General features: G+C 56.6%; 1 protein-coding gene across 1 annotated transcript in view; it reads right to left on the bottom strand.

Annotated features, from left to right (window-relative positions):
- Nucleotides 1-6300: 6300 nt before the first annotated feature.
- The window catches only part of Sh3bp2 (SH3 domain binding protein 2), an 18221-nt gene continuing 8084 nt past the window's right edge, over nt 6301-16437 (bottom strand). The window contains 11 exon segments of the mRNA XM_015481897.2: nt 6301-6887; nt 7283-7342; nt 7943-8024; nt 8294-8349; nt 8534-8642; nt 10017-10638; nt 12897-12965; nt 13247-13335; nt 14141-14211; nt 14588-14705; nt 16194-16296. Coding sequence (XP_015337383.1) covers nt 6750-6887; nt 7283-7342; nt 7943-8024; nt 8294-8349; nt 8534-8642; nt 10017-10638; nt 12897-12965; nt 13247-13335; nt 14141-14211; nt 14588-14705; nt 16194-16296 — 1517 coding nt within the window. The 3' untranslated portion in view covers nt 6301-6749.

The raw sequence follows: 16437 nt of genomic DNA, 5'->3' as shown, positions 1-16437 counted from the left end.
GCATGCCAGGCGAGCACGCTACCACTTGAGCCACATCCCCAGCCCCATGTGGATATATTTAAAGCCACAGAACCATGTACTTTGAAATGGCAAATGATTCTTTTTATCTTGTGTAGATCTCACCATTTCAATGCTGTTAAAATTTACCTTCTCTTTCCAGCTACAAAAAAATAAAAAAAAAATACTGCCTACGTAGGGTTAAAATCCACAAATGATGTACAATATGTATGAAACCATGAAGGAGGTCAGTGAAGGCAAAGTCACCCAAGGACTTGTGCTGTGGAGCAGATTTAATGTTTTTTTGTTGTTGTTGTTTGTTTTTAACATGGACAAATAACTTTATTTTATTTATTTATTTTTATGTGGTGCTGAGGATTGAACCCAGTGCCTCACACGTGCAAGGTAAGTGCTCTACCACTGAGCTACAGCCCCAGCCCGAGATTTAATGGTTTTAACTCCACACACTAATAAGAATAATGTGTATGTGACTTTTGAACTAGTAGAAAGAGAAGTGAAATGATTTTTTGAAAGTTGTTCAATCTAAAAGAATGAAAAAAAGGATAGAAAAAGAAGCATGTGTAGTGGTATGCCCCTGTATTCCTACTGTTCAGGAGTGGAGGCAGGAGGACTATTTGAGCCCAGGAGTTCAAGACCAGCCTGGGCAACAGAGGCACCCCATCTCAAAAAAAAGAAAGGAACAATAAAAACATAAGCTGGGGCTGGGATTATGGGTCAGCGGTGGAGCACTCGCCTAGCATGTGCAAGACCCTGGGTTCGATCCTTAGCACCACATATAAATAAAAAAATAAAATGAAGTATTGTGTCCAACTACAACTAAAAAACAAATATTAGAAAAAAAAAGCTGGGCGCAGTGGCACATACCTGTAATCCCAGCAGCTTGGGGGGCTAAGACAGGAGGATCATGAGTTCAAAGCCAGCCTCAGCAATGGTGAGGTGCAAAGCAACTTAGTGAGACCCTGTCTCTAAATAAAATACAAAATAGGACTGGGGATGTGGCTCAGTGGTCAAATGCCCCTGAATTAAATCCCCAGTAACCCCTCAAAAAATAATAATAAGAGCTGGAGATGTAGCTCAGTGGCAGAGTGTTTGCCTAGCATGCACAAGGCCCTGGATTTGATCCCCAGCAATGCAAATAAAATAAGCTAATAAGTTTAATTACATTAAATGCAAACAAAATACTCCAGTAAAAAGATAAGATACATCTAATATGCTATTAACAAAAAATAGGTAAATTAAGAAAATACACATTTTACAATAGACTAAAGGAAATATAAAGTACCAACAAGGCATACTTAGTAAAAAAAATAAGCAATATTAAACTAACAAAATTACTAAATCCTATTGACAAACCTCGAAGAAGACACAAATGAATATAGATCACATTCATGTATCTGAAGACTCAAGATTATAAAGTTGTCAATTTTCCTGAAGCTGATTCATAGCTATAATGGAATACATTATTATTCCCAATCAAAATTTGGCTGGGTGTCAAAATATATGCTTATAATCTCAATAATTTGGGAGACTAAGGCAGGAGGACTGCAAATTCGAGGCCAGACTCAGCAATTTAGCAAAACCCTCAGCAACTTTATAAGAACCTGTCTCAAATTTTTAAAAAGGACTAGGGTATGGCTCAGTGATGAAACATCCCCAGTTTCAATCCCCAGTACTACAAAAAAAAAAAAAAAAAGCCAATGGGTTGTTGCTATTGGAATGGACAAGTTAGTTTTAAAATTCATAGGGTCTGGGCCAAATGTGATAGCACATGCCTGTAATCCCAGAGACTCAGGAGGCTGAGGCAGGAGGATTCCAAGTTCAGAATCAGCCTCAGCAACTCAATGAGGACTAAGCAACTTAAGAAAACCCTGATTCAAAAAGGGCTGGGGATGTGACTCAGTGGTAAAGCACTTCTAAGTTCAATCTCCAGTACCAAAAAGGAAAAAAAAAAAAAAAAAACACATAATCAGTCAAAATAAGCCAATGGCTTGGGGAAAATATTTGCAGCACGTCACTACATGAAGACTATGTGAAGAATGCAGGAGCAGGGACTCAGTGGCTGAGGTTAGGGTTAGGGTTAGGGTTAGGGTTCTGGGCTGAGCCTTGGTGGCCGAGCCCTGGTGGCCGAGCCTGGGCTGGGCTGGGGCTTGGTGGCAGAGCGCTAACCCAGCATGTATAAAACACTGGGTTTGATTCTCAGCACCATAAATAAATAAAATAAAGGTCTATCAGCAACTAAATTTTTTTTAAAAAAATGCCTATAGATTAGTTTAAAAAAAAAGACAAACATATAAAGCATATAAAGAATGGGCAAAAGCCTTGAATAGACACTTCATGGACAAGATTAAAATGGCTAATAAATACATGATAATATTCTCAAACTCATTAGTAAATAGCTAAGTGCAAATAAGAGCCAAAGTTATACACATGCCAGACTGGTGAAAATGAAAAGTCTGGCAGTATCAAGTGTTGGCAGGGATGTGAAGCCAAGGAGATTATTTTCCGGTTGGTGAACTAGAACAGTATCCTGAAACAACAGTGAAAGATCTTCATATCCTGGAGAAATTCCAACTCCTTTGCACAGGACGTAGGTAAAACTGTTGCAGCATTTGTAATTACCCCAACTCGAAACAACCCAATGTCCATCCATCTACAGTAAGAGAGACCTGTGAGCCACGGGTGTGCTGCAGTGGCTTGAACAATCTCAGCGACATGAATGAACCTTACAGATCAGGATGGCCGGAGCTGGAGGCCAAAGCTCACCTACACTCCATTCTGTATAATGCAAAGGCAGGAGGGGGCTGGGGTGGGCGCATAATCTGTGGTGAATGCTTTTTAGAAAAACAAGAAGGCGGACTTCCCTAAGCAAGGGCAGAGGAGGTGGTGCTGGATGGAGAGGGCATGGGGGGGGGCCCCCGCTGGCATTGGGGGCTGTTCCCTGGAAGTTGCACAGATCTATGTGATGGCTGTACACTTCTGTATAATTTTCTGTATATTTTATTCCACAGGAAGTAAAGGAGGAAAGGTGTAGCCTCAGCTTGGAACAGGTCAGGGCGTGGTCAGGGATAAAACCAGAGATCAATGCAAGGGCAGTTGTTGGGCAGCCTTCAGGGCCTGTAGTTTCCTGCAGAGCTCACTGAGAGTCTGAAAAGAGGGTAGACAGTACCTCTAGAATCTCCCTCCAGCTAACAGGAGTCTGAAGAGGGATCTCAGACACCTCCAGGGGTGCCTGCCTCCTCCCTGCCACCTGGTGCAGGGATTAGGACGTGTAGATGGTCACAGCCAGAGACAGGCTGTGGCCCTCCCCATCTCCCACCTCTAGAGACACATGGATTTGGTTCAAGTCTCTGTTCTGCCCATGTTCCCTGTGTGACCTTGATGTCTCCAGGGCTTCAGTCACTCTCAAAAGGCTCATTCCTTCTGGGCCTCAGGCTGACTGTCTGCCTCAATGAGCACTGGGGCTCCGTGCCTCGTTCACTGTCCTGTCCTCCCTTGCCCCCTACTCAGAGCTACCCCACCCAGCCTGGAATGCAGAACCTTTGGAGCTGTAGTCTGAGCCCCTACCAACAGGGGGCGCTCCCCACACCATGACCCAGAGTTGGGAGTTGGGTGGGAACTGGAAGCAACTCAGATCTGTGAGAGGTCTCTTCTGATTTTGAAAATGTTTCTAGGGCCGGGTGTAGCTCAGCGGGAAAGCATTTGCCTAGCATGTGAGGCCCTGGGTTCAATCCTAGCATTGTAAATAACAACAGTAAAATAAAAAAGAATCTCTCTTTTAACAATAAAAATCTCAGTTAAAACACAGAAGGCATAGAGGGCTCCCCACACCCCACAGATCAACATTGGGAAACAAAACCAGGCTTAATCCTTGGCTTGGGGAAACTTCCAAAAGGGTGCAGGCCCCTTTCCCAAGTCCTAGCACACATCCCGATGGTAGGCAAGACAGTCACTCTCTCTGAGCCCCCATGTCTGCCAGCAGAGTGGGGAAATGGGGTTGCCCGAGGGCAGGGCCTGGGCCTCCAGAGGCTGTCCTCATAGCCTGGGACCACAGGGCAAAGCAGCAGCAGGAGTGCTTCCCCAGAGCCTGGTCCCCTGGGTAGCAGAGGGCACCCTCCAGCTGTGGCAGACAGAGCTGAGGACACCCCACAGTGACTGTGGGAGGCATGAGGGGTGTCGGGGAGCCAGGCGAGCCTTGGCCTGAGCGGTGAGGCAGACAGGACCACCACAGTGAGTGCCGATGGCTGGGCCTTGACCTTGGGCCTGACTTTGATTCTCTCAGCTGCCAAAGGGGACGAACAGAAACTGCTTCTCCAAGCCAATTATGTCAAGTATTCAGCTCAGCACCTCCAATGTAGGTTGCCTCAGAGACAGGTGACCACGTCCCCCAGCCCCATGCATGGAACAGAAATTCATCACAGGTCTCCGGAGAGCAGGAACCCTTTAGGGACCCTTCTTCATACTGGAGGACCAAGACTGGGAACCCTCCGACACCCACATTTGTGCCCTTGCAAATGAGGCCCTGGGCCAGGCGCAGTCCACAAAGATGTGGTGGGAGGCCCACGGCCCAGGAGGTGAGGAGAGGCTGGGCCAGGCCTGAGGTGGGGTGGGCCTTGGGCAGCCATAGGCTCAGATGTCCAATCAGCCAGTAGGACTCATCACCTAGCTTTGTGACCCAGGACCCCCAAACCCTCAGCCCAGGTTTTGCTTTTTAAAATACATTCTAGGGCTGGGGTATGGCTCAGTGGTAGAGCGTTTCCTCGCACAGGTGAGGCACTGGGTTTGACCCTCAGCACCACCTAAACGGATAAAGTAGTTATTGTGTCCATCTGCAACTAAGAATATTATATATATTTATTTATTCATTCATTCTGGGCTGGGGTTGTGGCTCAGCAGTAGAGTGCCCACCTAGCACGCGTGAAGCACTGGGTTCAATCCTCAGCACCACATAAAAATAAAATAAAGGTTATTGTGTCCAACTACAACTAAAAAAACATATTAAAAAATACATTCTAGCCACCGAGCTGGCTCCAAAAGCAAGTGCTCTGTGGCACAGCCAGCAGACCCCCAGGCACCACCAGAAAGTGCAGATCTCACAGGACTGGAAACTGTAGCCACAGGGGGGAGTGGTGTGCGCCACTCTGGGGACCCTAATGGAGTTAGGGCAGACTTCGCTAAGAATTCCGACTACAGGGAGGAGGACTGGCCAATTTCCCAGAGGTGGTTTAGAATACCACCTCTTAGCACTCCCCACATGGATGTCGGTGAGTGTGCTCTCACTCCTCTCCCAGGGAAGGCTGAAGAGGAAACACCTGCAGAGGTGGACACCTGGCTCCAGGAAGCAGGCGGTGGCCTGTTGTCCCACATGCAGCCAAGGTGCCCTGGAGTGGCAGCCTCCCACATGTGATGTCCCAATTCATCCAGGAGACCACAGGCCCCCAGAATATAGCAGGGGTTGGGGACCCAAACAAAGAGCCAACTCTGGGCAGTCACTGGCTGGGGCACAGTGTAGTCCTCGACTTGGGTTTTACCTCTCAACCTTATGACCCAACGTGAGGGGAAGCAAGTGGGCACCAGATGACCCTGGGGCCCTGCCAACCTCGACTCCAAACTGTGTTGGTTTTCACAAAAAGCCATCCTGGAAAGGCTGTGCCAGGGAGCAGGGCCTGAAGAAACAGGGTACTGATGAAGGCTGCACCTGAGTGGGGTGTTGCTCAGAGGACTTGGGCATCTGGATGCCATTGTCCCCACCTCTTTTTGGCCTACTCAGAGGCAACTCTTCCTGCCCCATAGTGGCCATCACTTCCTCCAAGAAGTCTTCCTGGAGCACCTATGGGGTTCCAAGCTCATAGCCACTGCATATCCCACTGCCCTGGACACTGCATTGCACCTCACATCCAGCTGTCCCCTTGCTGGGCTGTGAGCGTGGCCACCCTGAGCCTGGGGCCTGCTCACAGTGCACCCGGCTCCAGCACTGGGGCAGGCACCCAGGAGGCACCCACAGCCATCAGTCAATGCAGAGAATGAGCCAACTATAGATATGGGGGCCTTTTAGCTCTGGAGCCCCATTGCCCTGGGTGTGACCCATGGAAACAGTGGCGGCTTCAAGCCAAGACTGCCCCAGCTGAGTCCTGACCTGTGACCCTGTGCAATCTGGCAAGTCACTCAGTGACCTATGTTTAAGCAGACAGGGAGACCACCTCTTAGCACTCCCCACATGGATGTCGGTGGGTGTGCAGTAAGCAGCTACCCCACTCCTTCCCAATCAAGCCCTGGTCACCGAGGCAAAGATCATTTCTGATTTATTGGGAGGCAAGGTTCCCTCCCAGAGCCTGCGTCTTACTCTTCCCAGGAGAGTCTAGGGCCAGCCCCAGTCCCACCCAACTGCCCCAGCCTTGCTTGGCTCCCAGCCCACTGCAGGGTGGTGTGCAGTGGGACCAGACTTCTAGTCATAGAAGCCCAGGCAGGGCGTGGTCCTGGAGCCTGGGTTCCTGGGAAGGAGGAAGCGGGGTGTGTCAGCCTGGAGAGACACAGAGTCCTCTGGAGCTGGGTCCTGATCCAGCCCAGAACCCAGCTGCTGGGTGGAGCCTGGCCAAATTTCACAAGGCGTCTGAGCCTCGCATCAAGCACAGCCTCACTCCAGCTCCTCTTCCCATGCAGGTGAGGCTCCCTCTGTGTGGTACGGGGTTGTGGCCCTCTGGCTGCTTCTGCCCAGCAGCCGTGCGGGGCAGGTGTCACCTGGGCCTGGTGTAGCCATACGGGTGCCGCAGCAGCAGGCTCTGGTGGCTGGGCAGCACGTGGGTGTGGTAGTGCTCCACCATGCTGCCCACACTCACGAACAGGACCTCACCCTCCAGATAGAACTTAGAGTCCTGCGGGCGGAAGGCAACAGGGTTAGGGGGGCCCAGTCCCCCACGCTCAGCCTGTCTCCTCTGCCCCGAGCCCCGGATGTAAAATGAGGCAGTCAGCAGTAAGGAGAGTCGGGCCTGCTCCTGCTGCCCCGTCACGCTTGTGCTCCCCAAGTTCAGGCCGCACTCTCCCGTCCCCAATGACCCAAACAGAGCCTCCACCCAGGCACTGCAGGAAAGATCTGTGAATAAACCAGCCCTTCCAGGGTTCCTGCGGACAACGCTGGGCAAGGAGAGAAGGCAGGCTGTGCAGTGGGGAGGGGGGCTGATTCCCTGCAGTGCAGTCTCAGGGTACCCACTGCCCGACGCCAGCTGAGCCCTGGGGCCAGGGTCCCCAACCTACCCTCAGAGCCCCTCACCTTCTCAAAGATGCGGTAGTTCCTCACTTTGTTAGAGGATTCGTCCCACACAACCAGAACCTACAGGGAGGGCAGTGTCAAGCAGATGTCTCACCAGAGGGTGCAGGACCCATCGCGGGAGCCAGAGCGGATGGGCCAGACCAGCAGGCTTGGGTGCTGAAGCCCTTGGAGGAGGTGGGAGGGGTGCACATACCCTGCCCAGCTGGGGTCACCTGAGCAGGGGCTCCTCCTGCTCTCAGCCCCTGGTGAGAACTGGGCATCGGCGGTACCCAGTCCACCGGGACCCACCTCTCTCTGACACATGGGGCTAGTGCAGCTCAGTGATGTGGAGCACCACACACTTGACAGGCACAGGGGGTGAGGACCCCTGCCACTCCTACCACCCAGTGGCTTCCCCCCGACTCTGGGTACACAAACCCCGGGCCATCCCTGGAGTCCTGGCAGCCCAGCCCTCCCCTTCCCTCCACAGCCCTGCTAGAAGGAGACATCACGGCCTCTGATCTTTAGAGGGCATCTAGTTCCAGAGAATAGATGGAGGGTGCTGCTGGAACCCTACAGAATTCAGTAAGCGGCTGCATGGGGAGGTGACCTATAAACTGTAGACTCCTGGGCCCCCATCAGCTGGGTGCACAGTGCCCAAGTCCCTATGGGGCGACCCACCTTCCCCGACTTGGTGGAGGAGTTCCGGATGCAGTACAGTCCGTCCTGGGGCTCTCCCCGGGGGTTCGTGGCTTTGAACAGCCTAAAATAGGACAGCATGTTGGTGGGGCCCCTCCAGCCACACCCCCACAGCTCGGCTTTCTGCCCTCTGACCACCGTGGGCCTCTGTCCTGAGCCTGAGAGCAGCGCTGCCCAGAGGCCAGGACAGCCAGTGGGAGGGACAGAGCTAAGAGTCCCTCAGGTTTTCTGCTGCACCTGGCACCATGCACTTGGTCAAGTGACTGTCCAAAGAGTGGACCGAGAAGCAGGGGACCTAGCTTCATACGAGTACAAGAGGGGCTTCACACTGACCTTTCCACTTCGCAGGATTCCGTGGTGTTGACAAAGACCGAACTGGGCAGTGGCACCTGGAGAGGTCAACAGGGCTGTGTGCAGAGGACAGGGAGACCCACACTACCTCTCCCCCAAACGGTTCCCACCTAGGGCTCTGCAGGGTCCTGTCCCCTCAGCTCCAGAGTCCTGGGGGCTCTGCTCAGGAGGCCGAGGGGCGCCCAGCCTGCAGCTCCCTGCCCTCTTTCCACTCAGTCTTACCTTCTCGTAGTCCTCATCTGAGTCCTCCCCGCCAGTGTCCACCTGCAAGGGTCGCTTTGGCTTTTCAAAGGAGAAGCTCCTGAAACTCTGCCCATCAGGGGGTGATCGCCTGGGATGGGACAGCACAGGAAGGCAGACCACATCACCCTCCCACCCAACTGGCTGCCCCTGGTCCCCTGCTCATGCAGCCCCCACAGGAGGGCAGAGAGCAAAATTAGAATCCACAGTGTCCCTGCCTCCATGGCCATAAGGTCTAGGACCCGGTTCAAGAGGCCAGTCCTCACTGCCTGGGGTAGCAAGCATTGCCTGAGGCCTGGAAGCCCCAGGAGAAGGTCAGAGCCAGTGGGTCCTTATGGGGACAGGATCCTGGGCACTCAAACACAGATGTTTCCAGTGGACAAGTGGACGAGTGGACGGGTCACCACTGAGGCCCCAGCTCTGCTGCTGGCTCTGTGACCTTAGTCAAGTCACACTCTTCTCAGAGCCACAGGGAAGTGGACAGATGTGGACAGGCATTAAGAGCCCTGCACACCCCACAGGTGGCCAGGTGGTCCTCAGCCAAACCTCCAGGGTTTTAGGGAAACCAAGGAGGCCCCAAATGGCCAGAAGACCACGAGAACATGCCAGGTCAGGTTGCTGGCTATGGGCAAGGTCCTGGACAGTAGCCCATAGCCCTTGCCAGACTGAGGTCTGGGCACAATGACTGACAGCTGACTATCTGTTCCTTTGTGGCCAATCATGAGAGAGAATTGCAAGTGTGGTGAGGGGTCTCCCAGAAACTTTCCCACCAGCAACATAGATCTCAGAGATGCCAACACAACCCTGGGTTAGGGGTGGTCAAGGGCATTCAGGGTGAGCCAGTAAGGGCATCCCAGGGCCTTCACCCACCAAGTGAGGTACAAAGCTCACCTTGGGTCCCAGACACCTTTGACCAGGGGCCATTGGTGACCAAATGGGGGACACTGTAGGCCCTAGCACTATCCAGCGACAGGTAGAAGGCATGCCAGCAGGCCTCCAGGCTGACTCAGGACAGCTCCACATTCCAGGCATTTCCCAGTGAGGAAGGACACAAAGGCAGTGCTGCTGGCTCTGGAGCCAGGTGATCCCCAGAACCAGACAGGGCTGGGCCCAGGTCCAGGACGGGGCTGTGGAGCATGCTGGCCTGGTGGCTCAGAGCCACCTTCCCCATCACTCAGCTGACTGCATGGCAGCAGCTCCATGGAACCTGCATCCCCAAAGCCATACTGACCACTGACCCTGGAGCTGCTGCTCCAGGCCCCCTGACTAGGCCATGTGTTTCACAAGGGCAGCCAGGGCCAGCCAGAGGGGAGGCCGCTCTGCCTACACAGGCCTTCCTACTCTGGCACCTGCCACCCACCAGGGCTGAGTGCAGTTGGGGGTGCAGGGCACTGGCCAGAGACCAGGCTGGATTGGGGAGGGGTCCCAGCAGCTCAGAGCAGGGCACCACTGCAGCCAGACTCACTGGAGGTGGGGGAGCAGCGGTTTCTCTGGCCTGGGCAGCACCGTGGGCCGAGCTGTGGGCTCAGGCATAGACAGCTTCAGCACAGGAGGCCTGGGAGCCACAGTGGGCACAAGGAGTCCAGGTCTGGCTGTCTCCCTGAGGGGGGCCTCCTCCACGATCTTGAGGAACTTGGGCTTGTTGGCAGGCACAGGTGGAGGCTCTGCTGCGGGTGGCCCCCGGGGAGACAGGTGGAAGGACTTGAGCTTATCACAGTTCCTGGAGGTGGCAATGGCCGTGGTGGCAGAGCTGGAGGCAGGGCTGGCCCCATGGCCAGGGGTCCAGGGCTCTGGTTTCCGGAGGCCAGGCCCAGCAGGCGCGCTGCTCAGTGGAGGGTCACTCATCCTTCGGGAAGTGGCAGGCGCCCTGAGGCCAGGTTCAGCCCGCCTCAGGCCCAGTGGGTCCCTCTTAGTGTCTTCAGGAGCTGGACTAGCATCTGAGAGGCCACGCTTAGGGGGCGGGGGTGGCAGCAGGGGACTTGGGCTCTTGGAGGTGAAGGAATGGGCACGGGGCAAGTCAGAGAAGGCTGGCTTCCTGGGCGTGGGCACTGGAGGTGGTGGGTAGGTCGGCGGGTGAGTCAGGGCATCTACAGAGCAAAGAGAAGCAAGTGAACGCCACCCCCAGAAGCTGGACCATGCCACCACCTGCTGGGGTGGGGCACTGGGGCTGAGCGGCTTGAGCAAGAGCACACCCACCCTAGGCGGCCTGCTGTGCAGCCCAGGGCCCAGGGCCCTGTCCAGCCTTCCCCTGGGCCCAGCTCACCACCACCACCTGGCCCTCCCTGTCCATCCCCCAGCGGCAGCCCCACCAGCTTCCTGACACCTAGACGCCACAGGAGGAGCCGAGGGTTCCAGAGGCGGGAGTGAGAGAAGAGCAAGGACACCCAGGAAGTCAGGCCTAAGAGGGGGGTGGGTTCCCAAGAGCAGAGGCGAGCAGGAGCAGGCACTGGGAAGATGAGGTCTGAGGGAACTCTATGGGAAGTCCAGGGCTAAGGAGGACACTGGTACCTACAGTAGAGGGGACCCAGAGTCACAGTGCGGGGACTGTGGGGGGTCAAGTCCTGCTATGGGAAGTCCAGGCTGTGGCTCATGGCTGCGGGGACTGTGGGGGGTCCAGTCCTGCTAGGGGAAGTCCAGAGCGGTGGCTCATCACTGCAGGGACTATCATGGGTCAAGTCCTGCCTCACGGCAAGGAGGCCTGAGCCCTGGGGTGGTGTCCCTCCAGGTGGGCACAGGGGCTGAGGAGCTGGTGGGGCTCTGGGCACATCCGGCAAAGGAGGGTGTGGAGTAGGTGCTGGCACAGCCGGGCACACCTGGCAGTGTGGAGTGCTGGTCTGGGAAGGGGAGGGAGGGGAGGTCAGTGCGTGGGGTCCAGAGGCTGGAAGGGAGAGTGGAACAGGAGTGCACAGTAGGTCTGCAGGTGGCTCCCATGCGCTCATCTGCAGCACAGGATGGGACAGAGGGAGAATCTCTAGACCTGGGCAGCTGAGCTGAGGTGTGAGTGGGAGGTGACCAAGGCAGATGGCCTCAGGCCAGGGGCTGAAGGACTGTGGAGCTGGCCCCAGAGGAGTGAGGAGGACACTGGTACCCACAGTAGAGGGGACCCAGAGTCACAAAGGCCACTCACTAGAGGTCAAGGGGGGGGATGTCATCCCAAGACAAAGTGATGGATAAGAAAGTTCTACAGAGGTTGGAGAGGGGACCCAGGGGGGGTCAAGGACTGAGCATGAGGGACAGAGGGCAGGACAGAGGCATCGCCCCCACCCAGCCCTGCACTTCCACTACCCTCACACGACTGTCTGCCCGCCTCCCCAGGAGCCCGAGTGATCCAGGAGTGGGGTGGGGTGGGCGCGGTCTGCTGGTGACAGCATGACCTATGGCTGTGCTCCAGAGAGCTGGCAGCCCAGACACAGACCTGCCCCCCTCAACGCTCCTCCCTACTCTCAGCAGCCCATCCCCAACACGCTCCACATCCAGGCACTTCCCAGGCAGGAAGGGCACAACTGCAGCCCTGATGTCCCCAGAGCCAGGGGACACATCCAGGATCCTAGGCAGGTGGGCCTTAGGGCCAGAGTGGAGGCTGTGGAAGCCAGGCTACCCAGGCTCCACACGTCACTTTAGCTTGCAGTCCTCCTGCCTCAGCCTCCCCATATCCCTCCCCTCTGTCTATGGGGGCCTGACCTGGGAGGTGGGGGACAGGGTAGCAGAGCTCTGAACCTCTTTTTTTTTTTTTTTTGAGAGAGAGAGAGAGGGAGAGAGAGAAAGAGAATTTTTTAATATTTATTTTTTAGTTTTCGGCAAACACAACATCTTTATTTGTATGTGGTGCTGAGGATCGAACCCAGTGCCGTGCACATGCCAGGTGAGCACGCTACCGCTTGAGCCACATCCCCAGACCCTCTCTGAACCTCTTAATAGTGGGTCACAGTAGGGAGACAGGCACCCACCTCCCCCAGCCTAGGTGCCACTCCTGGTACTAGACCCTGTTCCCTCCGGATCCCCAGGGTCCTCTCCCTACTCACTCCCCATTGCCCCCATCTACCAGATCCCCAGCCCCTGGCCCTACTCACAGGATCCCCAGCTCCTAGCCCTACCCACCAGATCCCCAACCCCCCTCCCTACCCACAGGATCCCCAGCCCCTGGCCTTACTCACCAGATCCCCAGCCCCCTCCCTACCCACAGGATCCCCAGCCCCTGGCCTTACTCACCAGATCCCCAGCCCCCTCCCTACCCACAGGATCCCCAGCCCCCCTCCCTACCCACAGGATCCCCAGCCCCCCTCCCTACCCATGGGATCCCCAGCCCCCCTCCCTACCCACAGGACCCCCAGGCCCCTGCACCTACCCTCGGGCTTCACAGGCTCTGGGGAGTCAGGCTCCAGGTATGAATCCTCCTCATCCTCATGCTCATAGTCTGTTTGTGGCAGATGGAAGGTGAGACCCAGGCCTAGCCCACACAAGACGGGGTGGCAGTGCCCACTGTGCCTCAGCACAATGCCCCTGTCACAGGAGCTGAGCACCCAGGAGGCGGGAGCGTTAGGATAAGGCATCAGGATTTGAACCCAGGCCACTGTTACACTGTAGGACAGGGCACAGGCACAGCAGGAGGGGCCTCCCAACAGGGGCCCTGGTCCCTTGTGGCCATCAGCAGGAAGGTGTGGAGAGCTGGAGGGGCGGGTGTGGCCCAGCCCTCACCTTCATTGTCGGTCGGGTATGGAGAAAGGCTGATGTCCACGGGCCGCTCCACCGCACCATAGAAGCTATCTGTGTCTGAACTGGAGTCACTGAAACACGGGGCGGGCGGCAGGGGCAGGTGGTCAGCACCGGGCCTGGGGTCCTTGGCACTCACTCACAGGGACACCTGCACTCAGGGACACTGTGACAGACACAGACTTGCACATGCATGCTGACCGCCTGTGCACAGACAGATGTGGAGAGGCAGGGACAATCCTGTGACCACACGCTCAGGCCACACAGGTGACCCTAGGCAGCACGTGCACAGGCAAGTGTATAGACACACAACCGCAAGGACAGAAGGGGCTGGGGACCGGTGCCGCCCTCCCTGCCTCTGTGGTGCCTGCCACCCTGACTGGCTGGAGAGCTGAGGGCTGGGCCCAGTGTCCAGTGGCCCATGTGTCCTCCTGCTCCTGACAACGAAAGCAAGGACAGGTCTAGGACCCCCTGGAGAGTCCCTTGCTACCTGCTGGGCCATCTCACGGGTGAGGGTGCTGAGACCAGGATGGACTGACCCCCTCCCTGGATGATGCATCTGCTCTCCCTCCGAGAGAGCCAAGGTAGGTGTCGGGGGCTGGGACCCCAAGTTCTACACTCTTGAAATGCTGTGACCCCCAAATGGGGAGCTGCCAACAGATGACAGAGTCAGACATGGTGACATAGAGCTGGAGAGGACAGCAGGACAGGGAAAGACAGGCACACACGCACACACTTATACACAAGGTGCACACTTTCACATCCACGTGGCCCTTCAAGGAGCGCACTGTGGCCACGCCACCCAGCCTGGAGACGGACATGCATGTCAAACCCAGGAGCCCCAGGTACTGCCACCCTCCTCCAGGCCCTGTAGCCCACCTGGTGTCCAGGGGCAGCTCCTTCTTCTCATGGAAGTGGCCAATCTCCCTGCGCAGCAAGGCCATCCAACTCTGTGGGTTAGCCAGGGTCAGGGGCCAGGGCCAGGACAGGGCCCCACTCACCCTCTTCCTTCATTTGCCCCAGCTACTCTGCAGTGACCACCAAGGCCAGCGGAGACAGCCCCAGCTGTGTCCAGCCCAGGCTGTGTGACTCAGGTGTGGCCTCCCCTCCTTGGGTTGGCAGCTGCCCCTCAGCCCCCCAGCTCTTCCCAAATGGCACACTCTTAGGGTGGGCCCTGGTGCCAGGCCCTGGGCAGCACCACCCGGCTTCCCCTGCTCAGTACATCTCTCAGGGCCTAGACAAGATGGCGTCAGCCTCCTGCCAAGAGCTGACAGGAGGCCAGGGCCCTGGGACCAGGGAGCCTCCTAAACAGGGAGACCCCATTACCTTGCGCTCGTCCTCAGAGGAGGCGGAAAAGAACCACGTGCGGTGCTTCTTGCTGATGTGGACGATCTTGAAGGGGAAGACATTGTTGGATGTGGTCTCCTCGGCCGCCCGCATCACTCTGAGGACACAGGGGTCACCACCTGCTCTACTCACAGGGGTGGCCTGAGCAGCCTATCCTATGTGGGTCTGGGTCTGGCACCCGGCATTATAACCCAAGGACAGGAGCAGATCTGGACAGTCCCTGCCTGCCCATGCTCCAGGCAGAGGACCTAGATGCTATGGGCAGATGGCAGAGGTGGGCAAGAGGGGGCAGCTGAGTCTTCAAGGGCTTCCTGGGAGAGCAGCAACGCAGGCTCAGAGATGAGGTCACATCACCCCACAGCCCACAGTGTCATTGTAATTGGATGCCTCCTCCCATCTTTGCCCCATGTGCCCTTGGCCTGACTGCTGAAGACCCTCATGGGGCTCTGGCCAGCCCCCGCTGCCCACTGCCCAGCAGCAGCCCCCCATGCATTTCTGGGAGTGACTCATGTCGTATCTGCTCTGTGGCCCACTAACCCACACAGGCTGTGGGCTGTGCACGGTGATCCCAAAGTCGACCTGGGGGAAGCTACCAGGGGACCTGGACAGAGCCTCTCAGGCCCAGCTGGCCTGATGGGTGCACTGACTCCCTGGGGCACAGCTGTACCTGACACTGGGACATAGCTGTGAACTGGCTGGCACACGCATGTCTGAGGGAAGAAAGTGACTGCCTGGGGAAGCTCTGATCACCAGTGCCTGCCTGCTGCCCGGGGCCCTGGGTGGATGGGGGCCTGGTGCTAGACTGGCTGATTGGCAAGGCTGCCCCACCAAGGCTGTGGCAGAATGGGAGCTGGGCCTAGAGAACTACCAAAGCAAGTCCTGCCACTAAGACCTGGTGACCCACGGTTGCTCACAGGATGGAGGGACTGGGCCTTAATGGGGTGGTGAAAGGCAGACCAGTGCTGCTGGACGCCGGGTCAGGTGGCAGAGTCTTGGGCCCAGAACTCAAGCACTGCTCTGTGGCCCAAGGCTGTGAGGTGGATGCAGGTGGGACTAATAGGCCCACAAGCTCCAGCATACCACAACTTACCAGAGGGCTCTGGCCCAGTGTCCCCCTGCCCATCAGCCTGGAAGCCCTGAAGGGCAGACTCATGGCCACTTGCTGGATAGAGCTAGCCCATGGCACAAGTGAAGCAAGGAACTGGCCCCAGCCTGGGAGGACCCTGGAGCCAGGAAGTCTGGACAGGGCCTGTGTTTAGGACACAGGGGATGGTACCCTGGGAAGAGCTGGGAGGGGGAAGGGGCAGGGTAAGGAGGGAAGCAGATGCCACTGGGCAGCAACTGACTGGACTGCAGAGCAGGCTGTCCAGGCCCTTGACACCTGACCCCAAAGCCCCAGGAAGCCTCCGTAAGGAGCTCACTCCTAGGCTCCAGCAAAGGCCTGGGCACACTGGGCAGGGCTGGGCTGCTGGAGGCCATCTGGGGAGAGCCAGGTCCTCCCCAGGGCGGGGAGTGAGAGCTGGCTCCAAGCCCTTGTTGGCCAGGTGGGCTGGGAGGGGACGCTCTGGGCAGGGTGGGCGCTCACCGGTTGTAGCCACTCAGGGAGAAGGCGCCCTGTGGGGAGGCCGACGTGCTGCTCTTGAAGTAGTAGATGCAGCGTCTGTGGATGATCACAAAGCGCAGGGGCCCTGCAGGCAGGGCACGGTCACCAGGGCTGCCAGTGGCCCACGCCAGGCACCCTTTACACCAGGCACCCTCCACCCCAGGCACCTCCACACCAGGCACCCTCCACCCCAGGCACCATCCACCCCAGGCACCCTGCATGCCCT

Source organism: Marmota marmota, unplaced genomic scaffold, assembly GCF_001458135.2.
Source record: "Marmota marmota marmota unplaced genomic scaffold, marMar, whole genome shotgun sequence".
NCBI classification, from domain to species: Eukaryota; Metazoa; Chordata; class Mammalia; order Rodentia; family Sciuridae; genus Marmota; species Marmota marmota.
The sequence above is the reverse complement of the archived record's forward strand: the minus strand, read 5'-3'. Positions and strand labels throughout refer to the sequence as shown.